At 36.1% G+C, this 19,378-nt stretch overlaps 2 protein-coding genes across 11 annotated transcripts in view; both read right to left on the minus strand.

The window, feature by feature from the left end:
- Window positions 1–8,909: 8,909 nt before the first annotated feature.
- Window positions 8,910–10,619, minus strand: LOC142622853 (leucine-rich repeat receptor protein kinase EMS1). Its single transcript, XM_075796408.1, has one exon. It carries the CDS (start codon window positions 10,328–10,330, stop codon window positions 9,236–9,238), a length of 1,095 nt encoding a protein of 364 aa, XP_075652523.1. The 5' UTR covers window positions 10,331–10,619; the 3' UTR covers window positions 8,910–9,235.
- Window positions 10,620–17,943: 7,324 nt separating this feature from the next.
- LOC142622065 (histone-lysine N-methyltransferase ASHH1) overlaps window positions 17,944–19,378 on the minus strand; it is a 42,879-nt gene continuing 41,444 nt past the window's right edge. For all 10 annotated transcript variants that reach the window (XM_075795488.1, XM_075795485.1, XM_075795480.1 and 7 more), the window contains one exon: window positions 17,944–18,399. In XM_075795488.1, coding sequence (XP_075651603.1) covers window positions 18,136–18,399 — 264 coding nt within the window. In that variant the 3' untranslated portion in view covers window positions 17,944–18,135. The remainder of the gene's footprint in view (window positions 18,400–19,378) is intronic.

The raw sequence follows: 19,378 nt of genomic DNA on the forward strand, positions 1-19,378 counted from the left end.
AAACTAGCCCACAAAAGCTTGGGAACAGCCACCTTCTTCTCTTTCCTTTAGGACATCATAGAAGAAATGGGAATGGTTCCCAAAAAATTACAAGACAAAGCCAGCCAAAATGGCACAATAGCACTGTTTACCAAAATATATATCAATCTACCATTGTTTGGGAAATGTATAGGAATCTACCACTTTTTAAATACTCAAGTTTGGGGAACTCGAGTTTTCCATGGTACTCGAGTTCCATGGAAAAAAACTTGTCAAATTTGAAAGCTATTTTTTCAAAGAACTTGAGTTTATAGAACTTGAGTTACATGGCAAACTTGAGTTTCAAAAAAGTGTTAGGTTGCAAAATATTTCACAAACAGTGGTGTATTGCAAAATATTTTGCAAAATGGTGGTTTTTGGCCATTTTGGCCAAACAAAGCCCATTTAGCTAGATTATGGGTTACAAAATTACACTCTAAAAACATGAGTGACATTCCAAAAGGCAAAATGAGAAAGGTTTGACTTAATATCACATATGGTATTATTTATAAATCGATATTGGCCATTTTTTTTGGAAAAAAATGCTTTATTGCAAAGAAACTAGCCCAAAAAAGCTTGGCAACAGCCCCCTTCTTCTCGTTCCTTTAGGACATCGTAGAGGAGATGGGAATGATTCCCAAGAAATTACAAGACAAACCCCATTTAGCTACATTAGAGCATCCACATCAATGGATGCAAACTTTTCATCTATTTTGCTCACAAAAAATTACTTTTTCTATTTTACATATCCACTTTTACAAAACACCCACATCAGTCTATCTATTTTACACATTTATTAAATAAAAATATTCATTCTTTTACCATTTTTTATTATTTTCTCACTCACTGCCTCTCTCTCTCTCTCAGACCCAACCACCATCATCACTACCCCGATCGGCGAATAGACCTAACCATCATCATCATCACTTGATCACTCCACACCCAGCCACCATCATCACCCACCCAACCAGCATCATCAAGGAAAACGAACCCATTCAAGCTGAAACCCACTCAATTCAAAATAGAGGTTAAAGTTGTCAAGACCCAAAACCCCGTCGCCTCATCACTTCAAGGCCATGGAGATATGGGTTCCGACGAAGCCAGCAACGTCAATGACGAGGATGGTGAGGCCAAAGTTGGAGCGGTAGCGAGTCGAGCGAGTGACGTGGTGCTCCTAATCGAAGCCGCCATAGGAGCTGAGAGATCAGCAAGGGTTGTAGCCAGAAGGAGAAGAGAGAAGGAAAAAGAAGCAGAGGATGGCTAAGAAGAAAGCAGAGTAGAATATTAAATGAGAAAAATGGAGAGCAACCAAAGACAAAGAGAGAAAAAAAAAATACTAAAATATTAAATGCAAGTGCTACAGTAATCGTGTATATATGCACGATTACTGTAGCAATTGTGCATTTATGCACATTTCTACACCCACATCAGTGGGTGTTTTTTTGTTCAAAATGTGTAAAATGAAGGGTTTTTTTGCATTTTGCAAGACTTTACATCTACTGATGTGGATGCTCAGAGGCGGCCTAACCTTCCTATCCCTTCCGTCCACCCAATTTTCTATCTTCCTTGCAATCGATGATATATTTTTGTTACATCCTTACTTTAACAAAGGCCAATAGTGGTCTATAGAATAGATGATACCATACGTGATATTAAGTCAACCTTTTCTCATTTTACCTTCTGGAATGCCTCCCATGTTTTTAAAGAAGGAAATTTTGTTTGATAGAAAATTAAGTGTAAAAAGAATATTATCATTTTCCATTGTGGTTGTTTGGTAGGAATGATAGAAAAATTAAGGATAAGGTTTTTATGGAATTTAGGTTGAAGGAGTTTTTAAATAAAAAAATCATCCATATGTATTTGTAACCAAAACTAGCCTCATTGCACACGCTCTGCACGTGCATGAGGCTCTTTTTTTGAGGGTTTAGTGTCATAATTTTCTATTGAACACAATTTGAAAAAATAAGATAAAACAAACTTGAAAAGAAAAGAAAACCGTCCTATAAAAAGAAAAAAGAAAACCTAAATTTTAGGACTTCTCTTTTTAAAAGAAAAAAAAAATCTAAAATTTAGGGAAAATAAAAAGATCAACATAAAGGGGGAGAAATGAATAAAAAAGAGCTAAATTTTAGGGGGGGGGGGGGGGAAGAACGTGAGAGAAATTTTAGGAAAAAAAAAACCTAAAATTTAGGACTTCTCTTTTTGACATTATTGACCATATTCTTAAAACATTTATAAGAGAAGTTACTGGATACTGGATTAGGTTATTTTTTACTTAAAAAAATGTAGCTCAAGGAGGGAAATCCTTTTATATAAATAGTATATATAACATATTTAATAAGTCATGTGACTTAAATAATAGATGTAGGTAGTTTTTTTAACCGCTACGTAATGGTTGCATAAAAATTCCAACAACCTAAGTTGCATAAGAAGTAAAAAGCTCCCTAAAAAATTAATACTTTGAAAAACAAATACCATTATTTTATTATTCATAGAGAGGAAGAATATGATAAAGGAAAAGCATTTTGAATTATAATACAACTATATATTTATAAAAATAATAATTTTACATAATTTGACAATATTATATATATATATATATATATATATAGAGAGAGAGAGAGAGAGAGAGAGAGAGAGAGAGAGAGAGAGAGAGAGAGAGAGAATTATACCCTTGATCCCTTACATTTAGGGTAAGTCTAGTTTGGCTCCTTCCTCATTTAAATTGTTTGGATTTTCTTTAAAATTAATTCAAAAAGGAAATAATTTTTTCCCTTTATTAATTTGATTAGTTTGATTTTGGTCTCTTAAATATGGTGTTGGTTCAATTTTGTTGCCTTAATTATTGCATTGGTTCAAATTTTTTTTATTTATAATCTGAGATAAAATTCTACTATAACATAATCTAAGTATATATGTGCGTGAAATTCTTGCCCCCCAACTCCCCCCACAAAAATTTGTACTTATGGAGTAACAATCATGCTAAAGATGTGTGGCAGTAGGTGGGATTGGTACAATATTAGTCTTTCAACATGTGGTTGGATAGATTTGACCACTTGAAAATGAGGTGTCTCAAAATTCCTTTCGTCAAGTAAACATTAAATAAGTTGAGAAAAAATAGATGTCCATTTTTTAACTCTAGAGACCAAATCTTAACTCTTTAGATTCACTACACAAAAATAACTCTATTACATCAATTGTTAATACAACAAAAATTACTATTGTTGTAATAGTAACTTAAAAGCGGTAAATTATTGTATAAAAAATAATTAGTTGTAATAAATTATAATTTTTTGTTGCAATAGAGGCCTTAATTGATATCAATTTACAGCTCTTATTGTAATAAATACAAATAATTTACAAAAATAATTCTAGTCAAGTTTGTGCAACAATATTCTCAATTAATTTCATATTACTTCATGTTTGTCATTGTAATAGATTGTAAAATAATTGTTAAAAGATTATTACAATAATATATCTTTGTTGCAATTTCACTGCAAGATTTTCATTGTAATAAATTGCACAAATAATTGATATTATCAATTTATTTCTACAATTTTTTCGTTTAAATTATTGGAATTTTTTTTAATACTATAAGATATTGAGACTTCTACTTGTCTCCCTTTCAGAGATATTAGTTGTGCTTTCTGTTTATTCATGTGGCTTCAGCATTGCAGTTGTTTGCCAAGTTATTTAATTATTCATTTGATTGTATTTAGAGCATGATATAGAGATTATTCTTCCAATTCCATCATTACTAACGAATGTGTTTTAATAGGGCCTTCAGTAGAGCCTCTTCATCCTTTTTCCATCATAGATACAAAATTTGTTTGAACAGTGCATTCGGTTGATGAGTAAACTAATGACATTTCTTTCTCTTATCCAACCACCAGCCCGATTTTGGTATTATATTCTCAGTTTTCTCTAACTTTTAGTCATAGGTTTATTGCGAGAAACGTAATATTCTTATAATTAATCCCTCAATCTCTGTACATTTTAAAATTATTAAGAGGGCTTGAATTATAATTGGGAAAGAAGCACCAAGCACCTTGATTTAGATCAGCCCTACAGAAATTTTCTCTTGGGGGCTGTCGTCGCAATGTAAATTTATTTTGTGCCTTGGTGCAAGAAATATAACGAGCTGGTAATAGGTTACCTTCCAAGCAACATCTTGAGTTTAGTTTTGTAAGGTGTTCCCCATATAAATGAAGTTATTTTCCTCAATAGAGAAGTCTATTTCCAGTAGTGAGAGGAAGGAGAAAGCGTTCTATAATGTTTTTTCTTTTCAACATCTGGAATGTGTTTCTTGTCAATGTTATAGCTGGTACCATTATAACTAGCGTGAAAGACATAGCCACTGAACTTGTCCAAGTAGTTCCAAACAAGTTTATTCTTTGATTCTAATATAAGTTTGTTATTAGGTGCAATGCACGATGTGACAAGGTCAATTTTCTCTGCTTGTGATGGTCCTAAGTCTCTGACTTAGTCTCAGCCAACATCACACACACATGGCAGAAACACTTAGAACAAATTATTAAGGACACATTCACATTGTACACACACTATGTTTACAAGGAAACACCCCCAACTTTTATTACTCATTCTCAAGTACAAAGGAAACCTTTACAAGTTACAAAGCTTAGAGAAATACCCAGAATTCTCTCTAAGGTAGAATACACAATTTGCTGTTGACACTCCCAACAACATAAGGGTCAAATATATAGAAATAACTGTCATGACAGTTACTGCCATGTAACTGCCTGAACCTTGGACAATCTGTTACTTGGGTCTGACTTAGGACACTATCAACTGCCAACCCCTACACAGCAAGCAAAATATCAGGAACACAAAGAACAATTTGTAACTGCTACTGCACATCAGCACATGTCACAGTCCATGTCTCAGCATATCATGGGGCTTCTGTCCATCACCTAGCAACCTACACAGCATGTCCATCCACATTTTGGGAGTCTTGGCCCATGTCTAAGCCATTCCCCATTAGCCACATAGCCTATATAGTCTGCCCACATGTAGCACACACACAAGGTAACTGCCCATCAGCTCACTAGCATCTATCCATGCACTAAAGCAGAACCCACTAGCCCATGCCTTGCACACAGCATCTAATCACACATCATCATGGCAACCTAACCCTGCCTTGAACACAAGCCACCAAGCCCATACACAAGCAACCAGCCATCAAGCCACCAATGCCATGCACCACCACTCAAGGGTCAACACCACTTGCTGCCACCCATCATGAAACCAACTCTGCCCACCATGGCCCTCCTATGCTATAGCCTTGGGGCACCATGTGGAGCAAGGTGCCTCCATCCACAGCTCATCGATCCAACTCGAGTTGGGGAACCGGACATGTCCACCTTAAAGAGCACTTAAGAGCATTTAGAATATGGCTTGAGAAGAAATTGGTGTGTTAAGGGGACGTAAAGCCATATGACTGGCCCAATGTTGCTCAAGCACCATCCTTCCTCATGCCATCATCATCAACTACTAAAACTCCTAAAACATGGTGAGGTAGGTGAGGTAGGGTCCCTGGATTAGGGTGGGGATAGGGCATGGTGGGTGGCAGGGTAAGGAAATCACCTATAGGGCAAGAGACACAAGATTTATTTTCAAACTAGTTTGGAGAAAAACTTTTCAAACTCCTTCTATATCTTTTTATTGAATGTGAAATTTGGAAATCTAACCGTTTGATTGTATGTTCTTTATGTTCTTAACATGCATGTCAAATTTCGTTCAAATCAGTTATTATTTACCATTTGATCAACAAACTTATTTTCTATGCATAATTTTTTACTGTAAAAACTTGAAATTTAAACATGTCATTGACGACATAGCTATTGATATTTGATCTTCCTGAAATTTTGCAAGTATGGAGGTGTAGGAACTAAGAATTTGATGGCCCAAGCCTACTTAGAATAGTAGTGCCTTGTGCTTCAAATCAAGCCCAAACAATAGCAGATTATCACATAGAGGGTAGGATGACAGTCCTAATATAGTTCTGAGTTAAGTTCAAGACTAAGATCGAGGAGCCCAAATAAAGGAAAACAAATCATGTAGTTGTTGAGAATAAAGGTCTCCTCGGTCTGTTTCGAGGAGGAGTTCTTATATATGATTGATAGGAGGAGTTCTTATATATGATTGATACAAGTATTACCCCAAGCAATGCACTGTTCACTTTCTTGTTTTTCCATTTCCTTTCCAAAAACCAAAAAAAAAAAAACCCTCCTTTCCTAGGAGGCTTTCTCCCCCTTATATATCCTCCTTCTTTGGATCCTAACCCTCCACTTGTATGCCTCAAGGCTTTTCTCAAGATACTTGTCCCATCAGGGTTTTACTGAAGGTGGTAGAAGGAGTTGCTAGTTGTAAGATTGCTATTAAAGGGTCATTTTCTCATTAATGCAGCTGATAAGGTTATTGCAGAGCATTTAATGCGGAGGGAGAAGGTATACCCTTTCAGGAAGCTTTCTCCCACCATTCTAACCCTTCCCCAAGTTCTACCCCTTCCAATTGGGTTTTCACAAAATGCTACCTCACCTCTCTACCCCTTCTCGGGTCGATGAAGTCCTCAAGCCGAATACGCTTTTACGGGTGGGATCATACATGATACTTCGCATTCAATCCTCCTTGGTCTTTGGACACCCCACAAGAGGATATAATAAGAACATGTAATCTAATGATTAGATTTTCAAAATTCACTTCCAACAAAAAGATATAAGAGGAGTTTGAAGGGTTTTTTTCCAAACTAGTTTGGAGAGTAACTTTTTCAGGGGTAAAGGTGGGACATCCATGACTTAGGCTTTTCTCACCCCATTGCCACCTTATGTACTTGCTATTTCTTAGTCAAAGTTAATGTTGTAATTTGTAACTCTCATATATCAATTTTTTTCTTAATGAAAAGTTTCGAGAAACTAAAACCCTCGAGTCATTAAACTAGGCATAAAATACCACATAATATGTACTGCAATAAACCTATTTACCTTTTTTATTTTTTGGCTGTGTACTTAGGCTATGTTTGTTTTGCTAGTTTCCATAATCCAAATCTCAATTTTCATAACTCAATTCTCAAATTTTGTAGCCCTACCACAATTTAGTTTGTTTGGGTTAGTTTCCATAACTCAATACTTAAAAAAAAAAAAAAAAAAAAAAGCGAGTTTAAGTTGTGAAAATTGAGAACAAGTTTTTGATATTTTTAGGTGATGAGCTACGAGTTATGATAGCATTTTTGTAAATTTATGCAAGCGCATGAGACCAATCTCAGTGTTAAGTCAACATCAAGTCAGACACCCAACGCCCTTTTTCTTCTTCTTCTTCTTCTTCTTCTTCTTCTTCTTTCTCGCTCTTTCTTTCTTTAGCTTATACTCTTATTCTCCTTCTTCTTTTCTCTTTTCCTTCTATTCTCTGTATTTCTTTTCTAGTTTATATGTTTCTTCTCTTTCTTCTTTTCTCTTTCTTTTTTTTCTTTCTTCTTCACACTAGATCTTCTCTTAGCTTCTTTTATTTTTTTTCTCTCTCTTCTTCACACTAGCCTCTCTCTCTCTCTCTCTCTCTCTCTCTCTCTCTCTCTCAACACTCTGCAGTTCTCTCTTGCAATCTTGCAACATAAAAAGGAAGATCAGACTTTGACGATGATGGCGAAGGCCCAATAAAGAGATTAGAGCTCCAATTTTGGTTGTGATTTGCATTTAGATTGGGTTAATATGTGCTTTCTAGGCTTGGAATTTGTTGTTTAGAGTTTGTGGGTTTTATGGGGTAATTTGTTGTGGTGTTGAAGGAGGTGGTGGTGTGAGTCGATCTTCTATGGTGGATGGGTTTGATTTGTTGTGATTAGTGTGGTGGTGGATGGAAAACAACAACGGTGGGTTAGGTTTTTTAGGGTTGCAATCGGCAGGTTTTTAGGGTTGCAATTGGTGGGTTTGTGGGTTGTCAATTGTGGTAGGAGGTGGGGTTACTAGGTTTTTTTAGTTGGGTGTTAGGTTTGGCTTCTTTGGTTCCTTAGAGGGTTGTCTCAACTAGGGAGAGCGAATGTTCACACGGGTAATGAGGGAGGACCGTTCTGACCCAATCAGACATCTGGACTACATCATTTTGAGTTAAAGTTGAGTTTTTAAGCTAAAAGTTAAAGCCAATTTTTTAGCTAAAGAAATTGGGAGTGAGTTAAGATAAAAATAGAGAATAAGATATGAGATATGGGTTATAGTTTTGAGTGATGCTAAAACCAAACATGGTAATTACTTAATTTGTGTTCTACCAAAAAAATAAAGTAATTACTTAATTTGTATCCTAATTTGGAGCGTTTTTTGTATGATATCTTATTATTTTAAACCAATATAATCATGCTATTAATTTGTAACCGCCACCGCCATCACCAAAGGTGGATTTCTTTCTCTCCACTAACCCAACTTTCTCTCACTGATCCAAACAAAGAAGCTTCCATGCTCCACTACACGCCACCACTATTAACAACGATTTCTCTTCACTAAAATCCCTAGATCGGTCACCCAAAATCGTGCCCACACCCACCAACACAACAAACCCAAACCCACCAACATAGAAAACTCAAACCCAAAATCACTAGATCGACAACCTAAAATTGTGAAAATGGGGAGAGAGAGAGAGAGAATAAATGAGAGGAAATAATGTTAAAATGGAATAGGGTATATAATAGGGAATTTGACATGGGTGTTCCGAAAAAAATGTAGTTAACTAAAATAGGATAAATACGTCCTTATACTAACATAAGGTGAAAAAATTGGAAAGTCGCTACCAATTCTCTTGCATACTTCTACTCATTATTTATTACTGTTATTATTTATCCTTTTTGTTTTCTATGTTAAAATTTTAGAAAGTCCTTCAAAAGACATAAAAACTGCTTGAAACAAAGAATTCCATATATTACTAACTTTGATCATAACAAATAAGTGTAACAAAGTAGGAAATTTTTTTTGAGCAATTCCCTTTCTCAAAAGATCAATTACAACGCCCTCTAAGCGAAAAAGATAATGTGATGGCTTTAAACAAGCCATGAATTCTTACAACATTTCAAAGACTTGGCTTATGCACTGTCCATCACTAACAGCCTTGCTTTAAGAATAACACTGAACATTCCTACTCAACAAGCTATTTACATTCCTGTCATGAAGTGAGCTCATCCGACAAAGAAGTTTAACAATAACAACATTGCTGCAATGCAAGTTCAGACAGGAATTTGACCTAACAAGTCAACAATCTTAGCCATAGCTGGCCTTTCTTTTCGTATCTCACTAGTACACATACCTGCAATTTCAAAATACTCTTTCACATGGGCTTCTATTAGGCCATCCTCCCTCGACATACTAGCATCCACCATTTCCATATGCTGATTTTGGGCCAGCATTTTCCTTGCCCATTGGACTAACCCAACCTCTTTCCCATCCAAACGGGTGGGCAAATTGGGTCGTTTCCCAGTAGCAATTTCAAACATTAAGATCCCAAAACTGTAAACATCAGCCTCGAGAGTAGCTGCAGTGAGGCCTTCCTTGTACTCAGGGGGCATGTACCCCATTGTGCCTGCAAATTGAGTGGACACATGTGAATTCGAGGTGTCGATCCTCCTTGCGAGACCAAAATCAGCAATATGGGCCTCAAAATCAGAGTCTATAAGCACATTGCTGGCCTTAATATCTCGATGAACAATGGGTTTTTCCAAATTATGCAAATAAGAGAGTCCTCTAGCCACACCCTTGACAATCTTAACTCGAGTCCCCCAAGATAAAATGGGCACATCCTGTTCTTGCTGTAACCACTGATCCAAACTACCTTTCTGAATAAACTCGTATATGAGAAGCCTATCATTGCCGGACACGCACCAGCCGAGAATTTTTACTATGTTTGGGTGTCGAAGCTTACCTAAAGTCTCCATCTCAGCTCGAAACTCACGAAAACCTTGGAAAGCATCTGGGTCGAGTTTTTTTATGGCGACGGTGTCGCCGCTGGAGAGCTGTGCCTTGTAGACGAGGCCGAAGCTGCCGTCACCGATGATCAAGTCTGTGGAGAAATCTTTGGTGGCCTTCTTCAGCTCCTGCATGGAGATTCGGAGGTGAGGGTCGAAGGAAGCGCTCTCATCGGCTATGATCGAGGATAGATCGGTCATGTTATTGACAGGGTTTAGAGCTCGTGCAGTGCGCTGGGTGGACGGTGTGGGTGTGGGTTTCTTGGGTTTTCGACATAGAATCACCAAGACAGCGAAGATCAGGGTCACGACGAAGAAGCTTGCGGCGGCTGCAGCGAGTGCTTGGTAAGCGTGCTCCATGAAAAAACAACAAAGAGAGGAGCTAGGATTCAACACACAAGAAAGACGAAGTAGTAATTTGTTGTTGATTGGTTAAGACTCTGGACAGAATTTAGATCAAAAACGTGTTGTGCTGAAAAGTCATAAGAAGCCAACTGGGTGGGGGTGGAAAGGTGTGTGTGGTTTCAGGGAAGATGGGTCTGTGTTTCTGTGGTCTTTGTTTGGTTCAACAAACAATTAAAAGTCTTCTTCAACCCTTGTAGTAGTTGTTGTGGTGTTGTTTTTGTGGCGAAGAAGAGTCAACTACTGGACCGGTGATTGTGTTTCTTTGCGGACTTCGCTGGAAGTCTGTTTAATCATGTACCGTTGATTTTGGTTCTGTATATCTGATTAGATTTAGTCATTTCTTGTCTTGTTGCAATTTGCAAAGGGGAGTCTATCGAGGGTTCAACTACTTAGCAGCATCATATATAAATCCAACGTACTAATCCATTACCTGCTTTTTTATATACAAAATTCTAATATATATTTTTCTCAAAAAAAAAAAAAAAAATCTATTATATATATATTCATTTGTTTTCCAATGAATTCTACCATACGTCTCAAAATCTACACCATATGTTTCAAAATGACCCGCATTCTTTTTTCCTTTTTCTTTTTAAGAAACAATGACCCCTATTCTTTGAAACGTAAGATGGGATGTAAAAGGAGAGAATATAAGACAATAATTTCATAAAAAATTTCAAAATCTTTACCGGATAAAAGTCCGAAAAAAGCACACACGATACTCTTTTAATGGAACAAAAATTAAACTATTAGTTTCTGGTAGTAAACCTCAAACCCACGAGAGATTTCCCTGAATCCACAAAGAGAAGAAAATTGGAATCCACCAAAGAAATAATTTGACAAAAAGTTTGTGTTTATTGATAATAATCTGAAAAATTGAATTGCCTTTAGAGGCTACAATGTGTTTAAATAGTAAAAAGAAAACCTAAAGTGGTTAGAAACTCTGAGGCAGCTACAAAAGTATATAAAACTCTAATTTGACTAAACAACATTAAAAGCACATAAAACAAGGAAATAAATCACTTAAACCTAAAATAAAAAAAATTACATAAAAATGTTGTAATTAAATAATTACAAAATTTTAATAAACCGTGTCGTACATCAGACCCTTCTACTTGAAACAAACTCGTCCTCAAGCTGATGGTCGAAATATGAAATTTTCTGCTCCAAATAAACAAATATTTTGAATGCTTTAATAACGTGATCCGGTTTTTAAACTAGAATTCTTCATAAAGTATAGTATAAAATTTCTTCTCATCTACCTTCAATTTATTTGCAACATCAATCAACAACAGGTTGATAACAAAATTAAAATTTTTTACTTCAAGAAAATCAACATATTATTTAGTCATCTTCAACAAATCAATCAAAACCCGAGGGTTGCAAATGGTGGACTCATCATCATATTTAACTCAACTGGATCTTCCACAATATTCTCAATAGTTACCATCTCTTGATTTCTATCATTATCCACAATCAGCTCAAACTTCTCTTTAGACATTTTCATCAAACTTTTGACAAGTGGTATCTTCAATTCAATAACTTGTTGCAAGCCTTGAACTTTTTTAACCACTTCAAAAAAGAAATTAAAAATAGGCTGCTTCTTTTCAACCCTCAAACCCTTTCCTTTACTTGACACATGGACTTGGCTATGATAATTTTGGTTTTGTGGTTGACCTTCCATGTTTTGAACATATTTCTCTTCGTATAAATATACAGATTTATAATCGAAACTTTGGTAATCTAGTATATCATAATAGTCATTAGGAAACCATAAATCAATTTATACTCTTTTCATTCTTTGCCAAGAGCGAATTCAATGCTTACCTCGACGCTTTCTACCGATTTGAATATCTTCCCACCATTCCCCTACTTCATTGTAAAATTTATTAGATGCAAGCCGCACTTTTTCTTCATCACATCTTCCAAAAATTAAATACTCTTCCAAATCAATAAGTCAGTCAAAAAAATCTAATTAACACATATCTCCATCCAAAAATGGAATTTTCTTGTAGGTAGGAGTGCATCTTTGAATATATTGATTATTTTTTTTTTTGAGATGATTTCCTAGCAAGAAAAGTAGCAATATTTTGCATTTTGCCTATAATTTGCTGACTCTTTTCAAGAAATTGTTGATTCTCATCACGAGCATCTTTACGAAACTCGAGGAACTTAGCCCTTGTGAGGACTGCGTCATTGATGTCGTTGCCACCATCGTTGTTGTGGTGGTCACCGTCTCGCCGGTTAGCCATCAAATCAGGGTAAGTCAAGGCTCTGATACCAACTGAACCTAGGGCGGCTAGAAATCCTAAGGCGGCTACGAAATCATATAAAACCCTAATTTGACTAAACAACATTCAAAGCACCTAAAACAAAAAAATAAATCACCTAAACCTAAAATAATAAAAAAATTACATAAAAATGTTGTAATTAAATAATTACAAAATTTAAATAAACCATGTCCTACATCATTTTCCAATAATGAAAACTTTACATAGTATTATTCATGTAAACTAATATTTCTCTATATTTCAAAATGATATTTATTCTTTGAAATATAAGAAGGAATGTAGAAGAGATAATATAAGATAATAATTTCATAAAAAATAAAAATAAAAAGATAATAGAAAGTTTGTCATATAATGCGCTTATTTATGGAGGGTTTGATTCCTATGTATGCAGTCTTGTGGCTACCCGTGTAGAGTTAGTACATGCGTATGCAAGTAGGAATAGGTGGAGCTGCTTTAGAAAATTTCCTCTCGAAAATCTGGTGCAAAGCTGATCCCATATCATTGGAAGAAGAAGGCTTTGCATTCAGATTTTTAAATATAAAAAACCAATTACCCCCATTTCAAGTAAACAAACAAACACGTAAGCATCCTAAAAATATACATAGGAATTGCGATCAAAGTAATTCCATTGTAAAAGAAGGAGTTTTATTTAAAATTCCTTAGGTTCTTTTGTTCTTACTTGGCCAAGGCCTCTCCCAAGTATTTGACCCTTCAATTTAAAGGTTACAAACTTTTTGTTTATGTGGTAGAGTAGTTCAAAACTTCAAATAAAAGTTTTGGTTCTTTCTTCGAGGTAAGGTTTCTTTTTCCTTTTCCTTTTCAATTCCTTTAAATTCTTGTTTTATTTTAGTTACTTTCAACTTAGTATTTTAATGTGTTTTAATTTCTATCTTAGCTTAGGATCCTCTAAGTTGGAAACACGTTTTGGTTAGAATAATAGAATTTAGGGTTTATGTCTCAAATCATGTACACATGCTTAACCTTGTGTACACATCTTGTGGAGCTCGCATCGACAATCATAGTCACAGAGTACATAGGCTCATCTAGAAACCTCGAAGTTCTAGCATTCTTTGCTTTGTTTGTCGTTTGTTTGTTTTAAGCTTTTAATAATGTGTTTATAAACACCTCATTTTGTTCCAACCTATGCCTTAGGTCCTCGATTCCAATGACAATAATTCAAATTGCTAACAAAATGACCAACGTCATGTGTGGAGCCCAATGACTTAATAAAGCCCAAATATTAACATAAAAACCAAGCTTAAACCTAAAATCCATTTTCAAGCTCACCATTCATTTTTAAGCTCAATTTTCAAGAGACTTACAAAAGATGTGTACATATGGTTTCAAACACGTGCACACTACGCGCCTAATTTGTTACACATATTTTTGGACAAAAGCCTAAAATCTTGAAGGGATTTTTAGTCAATCAGTCTGGCCAACTGGCTGACTTAAACGTCCCACCAAACCCTAGCCTCCCTTAAGATTATAATTAATACCTCCACTTTCCAACATCCAAAGGATCTCAATTTTCACATACAGTAGAAACTCTAGTAAAATCACTCCAAAAGAATTACAGAGTTTCAAATAGTGTAAGAATAGTTTTTACGAGAGCTTGATTGAGTTTTCTAACCTTTGATTGTTGGAAAACTAATATTTTTCTCATGGTTTCTCAATTACACTAGCCATTTTGATGATCCTATCACCAATATTTCATTAGTCTTAGGTTTTCTTTAACAAATATTCAAAACTCATTATTTATTCAAGTTGTTGATTCACACATAAAGTTGCGATAGCCGATTCTAACGAGGAACAGGTCATCTACATCCCTATAATGGGTCTACGTGTACTTCATTTTTGTTTTCTAAAGATAACATGCATTTGAGAATCTGGTTGAAGTTCAAATGTGTATGCTAACATAATGGTGCGTACGCATTCATTATGCTACATTCGCATTTTTGGGAAAATCCAAATTCTGTTTTTTACTTTATTTTTCTTTGTTTACTTATTTTATTTTAATAATATTATATAGTTTTTATTCCTTTCTCATGTAATTGTTTGATGTTTGTATGTATATATCTCTTTTTTTATGATTGATATATCTAAAATACCAAAAACATCTAAAATTGTGTAGTTAGTCTTCTTTCATTTTTTAATAAAATTCTCATTAATATTTAATGTAAGGACATAATTCGAGCCTGAACTCACAGTCAGAAGAGGATGGGCCTGAAAGACCTTTTTACAATAGAATTTGTAAAGAGTGTGCTTGTAATCTAGATTCTATGATGTTTAGATAACATAAAAATGATGGGCTTAGACCACAATGGTACATATAAGGAACTGTTTATATGAATATGAAAGAAATCTTCTCCTCGGACACAAGCCGAGTATGACTTATATTACTTCCTCTCAAGATAGATTACAATTATGGATAGTGAGGTCTACAGTCTATTTTCTCTCCTCTTTTCGATCCCCTTTGCTTAAGGTCCCTTCTCTCTTTTATACTCTCTACTTCCTTTCCTCTTCATCCTCCACATCAGGGTTAGATTGCTGGTTTAGATACTTGTCTCATCCACCTCTTCTAAAATCTTTGGAGATAGGAGCAAAGTTCCACCCTGATATTCAGGTCTCACTTCCTCATTAATGCAGCCAGAATAGTTGTTGTAGAGCATTCAATGCGGGGGCGGTGGTAACAGCTTTATTTCAGATATTCTACCGCCCATATTCTTATCCTCCACGTTTACTGTATCTACCCTTATTTGTAGGATTTTCGAGAACATAGCCCGTGGATGTTAACCAACCCTTCTCCTACCTCAGCTTCACATAGCCGAGAACATAATCTTCCTCGGACTAATCTCTTGGACATATTTTATTCAGACATTATTTCTTCTTTATTTAGTATTTTCTTATGAGTTAACATTCATACATCCTCGGACCATTCTGTGTCCTCGGACAGGGCTTCTAGCCCGAAGAATACTCTTGGGCCACTCCACATATATTCCTGGGCCCAATGACCCTACACTTAGGGTTAGTCACATGGTCATAAAATTTGAAATGTTAATCAAGAAATGTAATCAAATATTAGTAAAAAGATATTTTCCAAAAGATAATGGTCTTAAATGCATTAAAGACTAAAATATTTCTCATAAAAGATGAAAGTCTTAATGGTCTAATTGAAGATAAATATCTTTTTGTGTTGGATGACTTTTGCAAAATATCGGGGCAAATAGTGAGTGAAGCTAAGTCTAGAGTGTTTTTCTCGTCTAATGTGGATAGGGACAGCAGGGAGTCTTTTTGTAACATCCTTGGTTTCCGCTCTACTCCATTGCTTGGAAAATACCTAGGTTTCCCAATTAGACATTCTAGATCTTCTTCTCAAGACTTCAACTACATTCTTTATAGAGTGAAGAACAAACTAGCGGGGTGGAAAGCTAATTTTCTCTCGCTAGTTGGCTGCAAGGTGCTCATTCAAGCATCCTTAGCTGCTATACCAGCTTACGTCATGCAGTGTTCACAATTATCGGTTAGAATTCTTGATGGTATTGATCGGGTAAATCGGAACTTTTTATGGGGTTCGTCCGAAGCTACTAAGGAAGTCCATTGGGTTGGCTGGCATAAAGTGGTTAAGTCTAAGGAAGAAGGGGGCCTTGGTCTTCAGGCAGCAAGGGGTAGAAACAATGCTCTTCTTGCCAAGTTAAATTGGCAATTCCATACGGAAAAAGATGTCTTGTGGTCCTAGTTTGTTAAGGCAGAAATATTGCAACAATAGAAGAGTAAATGCAAGTAATGTGAGTAGGCTTCCATGTTCCCCGATTTGGAGAGCTATGACGAGAGGTATGGACACTTTCAACAAGGGTGCAATGTGGACGATTGGAAGAGATAGTCCTTTGAATTTTTGGCTGGACAGTTAGATGGCTCGAGGTCCATTGCGCCATCTGATTCAAGGCCCTTTAACCCGAGAAGCCACTTAGTTAAAGGAGAAAGACGTGTTGACAGATGCGGGTTGGCAATGGGGTCAAATTCCTTTTGATCTCCCACCAGACTTAAAATCTTTGATTCAAGCAATACCGGTTTCAACAGTGAGCAGGGGAAGTGATAAGTTGGCATGGGCAGGCAACCCGAGGGGTTCTTTTGACTTAAAGAGTATTTACACTATTTCAATGGATGATGGAAATAGTCCTAAGATTAATTTGGGATGGGTTTGGAATATTGAAACTCTCCCTAGAATTAAAACTTTCATTTGGCAATGTGCTCATAGTAGTATAGGGGTGAAGGGCTGTTTGGTGAGAAGGGGTATAGGGGAAGATGATTGTTGCCCCATCTGTCAAGTGGAGTCTGAAACCATTCTGCATGCTCTCAAGGACTGTATAAGGATCAAGCCTGTGTGAATTCAGTTGGGGATAGAGATTCAAAACCGAGAATTTTGGAGGGATTTTATCCAGGAATGGTTGAAGTCCAATGGGAAGGACAACAGCATCCGAGGAGGCCTTCAATGGAGGATTCTTTTCCCTTTTGCTGTGTGGAGTATTTGGAAGAGTAGAAATCAAAGTGTATTCAATGGGAAGAGTCAAAATCCGAGGTTAGCTACTTCCATTCGTGCTCAAGCTTTTGAGTTTCTGTGTTGTGCAGCTTCGCCTAGACAAGCTGTTTGCAATGTAATTAAGCGGATTCGTTGGGAGAGGCCTCCAAATGGGTGGAAAAAGCTTAACACTGATGGGTCTCGTATGGGCAGCAATGGACGAGCTGGTTGTTGTGGTATAGTGAGGGATGAGCACGGGAAGTGAATAATTGGCTTCTCTAAGCATATTGGTTCAGCTAGTAGCTTTGTAGCAGAAATGTGGGGTCTTAGAGATGGATTAGTTCTTTGCAGCAACCTTAATATTCAAAGTCTAATAGTTGAAGTAGATGCTAGAGCTATTGTGGATGCTTTGCTTAACTCTGACTATGCCAACAATATAGCTTCTCCATTTCTGGATGACTGCAGGCAATTGTTGAGTTGCTTCCATCAAGTGCAGATCAAACACTGTTATCGGCAAGCTCATCGTTGCGCTGACGTTATGGCTAGGCTGGGATCTGACCATCGTTTAGATTATGCTGTTTTCCATAGTCCGCCTGTAGACGTTTTGGAAGCCTTTGAGGCTGACTTTAATGGCTTGTATTTTGATAGGCGCTGTACTGATCTGGTTGTAGGCTCTTAGTTTTGTTAATGCATTGTCTTTTAATCAAAAACAAAAGTTGGAAGTAGTAATTAGTTAGACACTCATGTATGGGACACAATGCTATGTCAGCTCAAATCGTGTTTTGAAAACACAAAACACAATTTCACAAATAGTGTGAAGTGTGTAGTGTGAAATAAGGAGTGCAGAACAAGATTTACATATAAAATGGTGTAACTTGTAATAACCCCCCACATTTGACAAACCCTCGATCTGTTAAAAACAAATGTAAATTTCACACTGCCTAAAAGACAAATTAATTTGTTAAGTACTTAATTCCATTCTCGTTGTCTCCTTCAGCAGGTCTTCCTTCAGAACTTTGACGATTGCATGCGAAACCTTTAACAATCGAGAAATGAAAGTCAAAGTCTGCCTTTAATTTTAAGCAGCTGGCTTCTATCCACTTCTCTGCTACACTGGTAGCTACACTGTCTTGGTTGTCCCTCTCATATTCTTCAATGGCAGGTCGTATCTCATTGTATAAGGAATCAAGCCCAGAGTTGGCATCATCCTTAATTTCCTGCATAGAGCCATATTTTTTTCAACATTAATTTCAAAAAATAATTATAAATGACAAAGAGGAAGGTAGAAAATATTCTTGATTTCAATGTTAATTTAATAATAATTATAATTTCCAAATGGTTTCCCAAATCTACTTTGCATGGTATTATAAAAATCCACACTAATGAGGAATGACAGGTAAAATTCTTTATAATATTAAAATTTAAAGCTATGTTTGTTTTAAAGTAAAATATTTTAAAATGTAAAATACTTTACATTGAATATGTTTTCAGTAAAACGTTTTCATTGTAAAATATTTTAACGTGTTTAAGTGTACATGAAAATGCTGTGAAAATCATTTTCCTATGTTTGGTTCCTTGTAAAATTTTTGAAAAAATTCTTTTAATTAGAAAGGACCTAAACTCAAAATTCTCACCAACCTAAACTGAAATTCTCAAATTCCTTTAATCAGAAACATAACCATGACTCAAAATCTGCAAGTAAAAAAAAAAACCAAATAAGCAAAAATCCCCAGCAAATCTGACACCATGGCAAACCATCAACACCCCACAACACCACCAAACTACCACCTCCAACAACACCAAAACCAGTGCCGCTGTGAGCCACCGCCCAAAAAACCAAATATGGGCAAGCTAAAAATAAAAAAAAAGAATGAAATCGTGAGAAGAGAAAGCTTTCAACTAACGAGATCAGCGAGATTAAAGCAGTGGCGAGTAGCAAAGCAACCAGATTGTCAAAGATCGGCAGAGATTGAAGCAGTGGCAAGCAGTGGTGGTGAGATCAGCGACGACTCCCAGAGAGAGAGAGAGAGGGGGGGGGGGGGGGGGTGGGGTGTTCCTCATTGTTTGTTTGGTAAAACATTTTACATTTTTGGCTTGAATTTAACTCGTGTTTTTAGAGTTGACCAAAAATGTTTTAAAGTTGACTAATATTTTACAACAAAACACAGTAACATTTTACGTCGAAATAAGCAGAGC

The sequence above is a fragment of the Castanea sativa genome, chromosome 1, assembly GCF_040712315.1.
Source record: "Castanea sativa cultivar Marrone di Chiusa Pesio chromosome 1, ASM4071231v1".
NCBI classification, from domain to species: domain Eukaryota; kingdom Viridiplantae; phylum Streptophyta; class Magnoliopsida; order Fagales; family Fagaceae; genus Castanea; species Castanea sativa.

What these genes read in the sequence shown, in the direction of transcription:
- LOC142622853 (XM_075796408.1), bottom strand. Translation starts at nt 10,330, where the DNA reads ATGGAGCACGCTTACCAAGCACTCGCTGCAGCCGCCGCAAGCTTCTTC.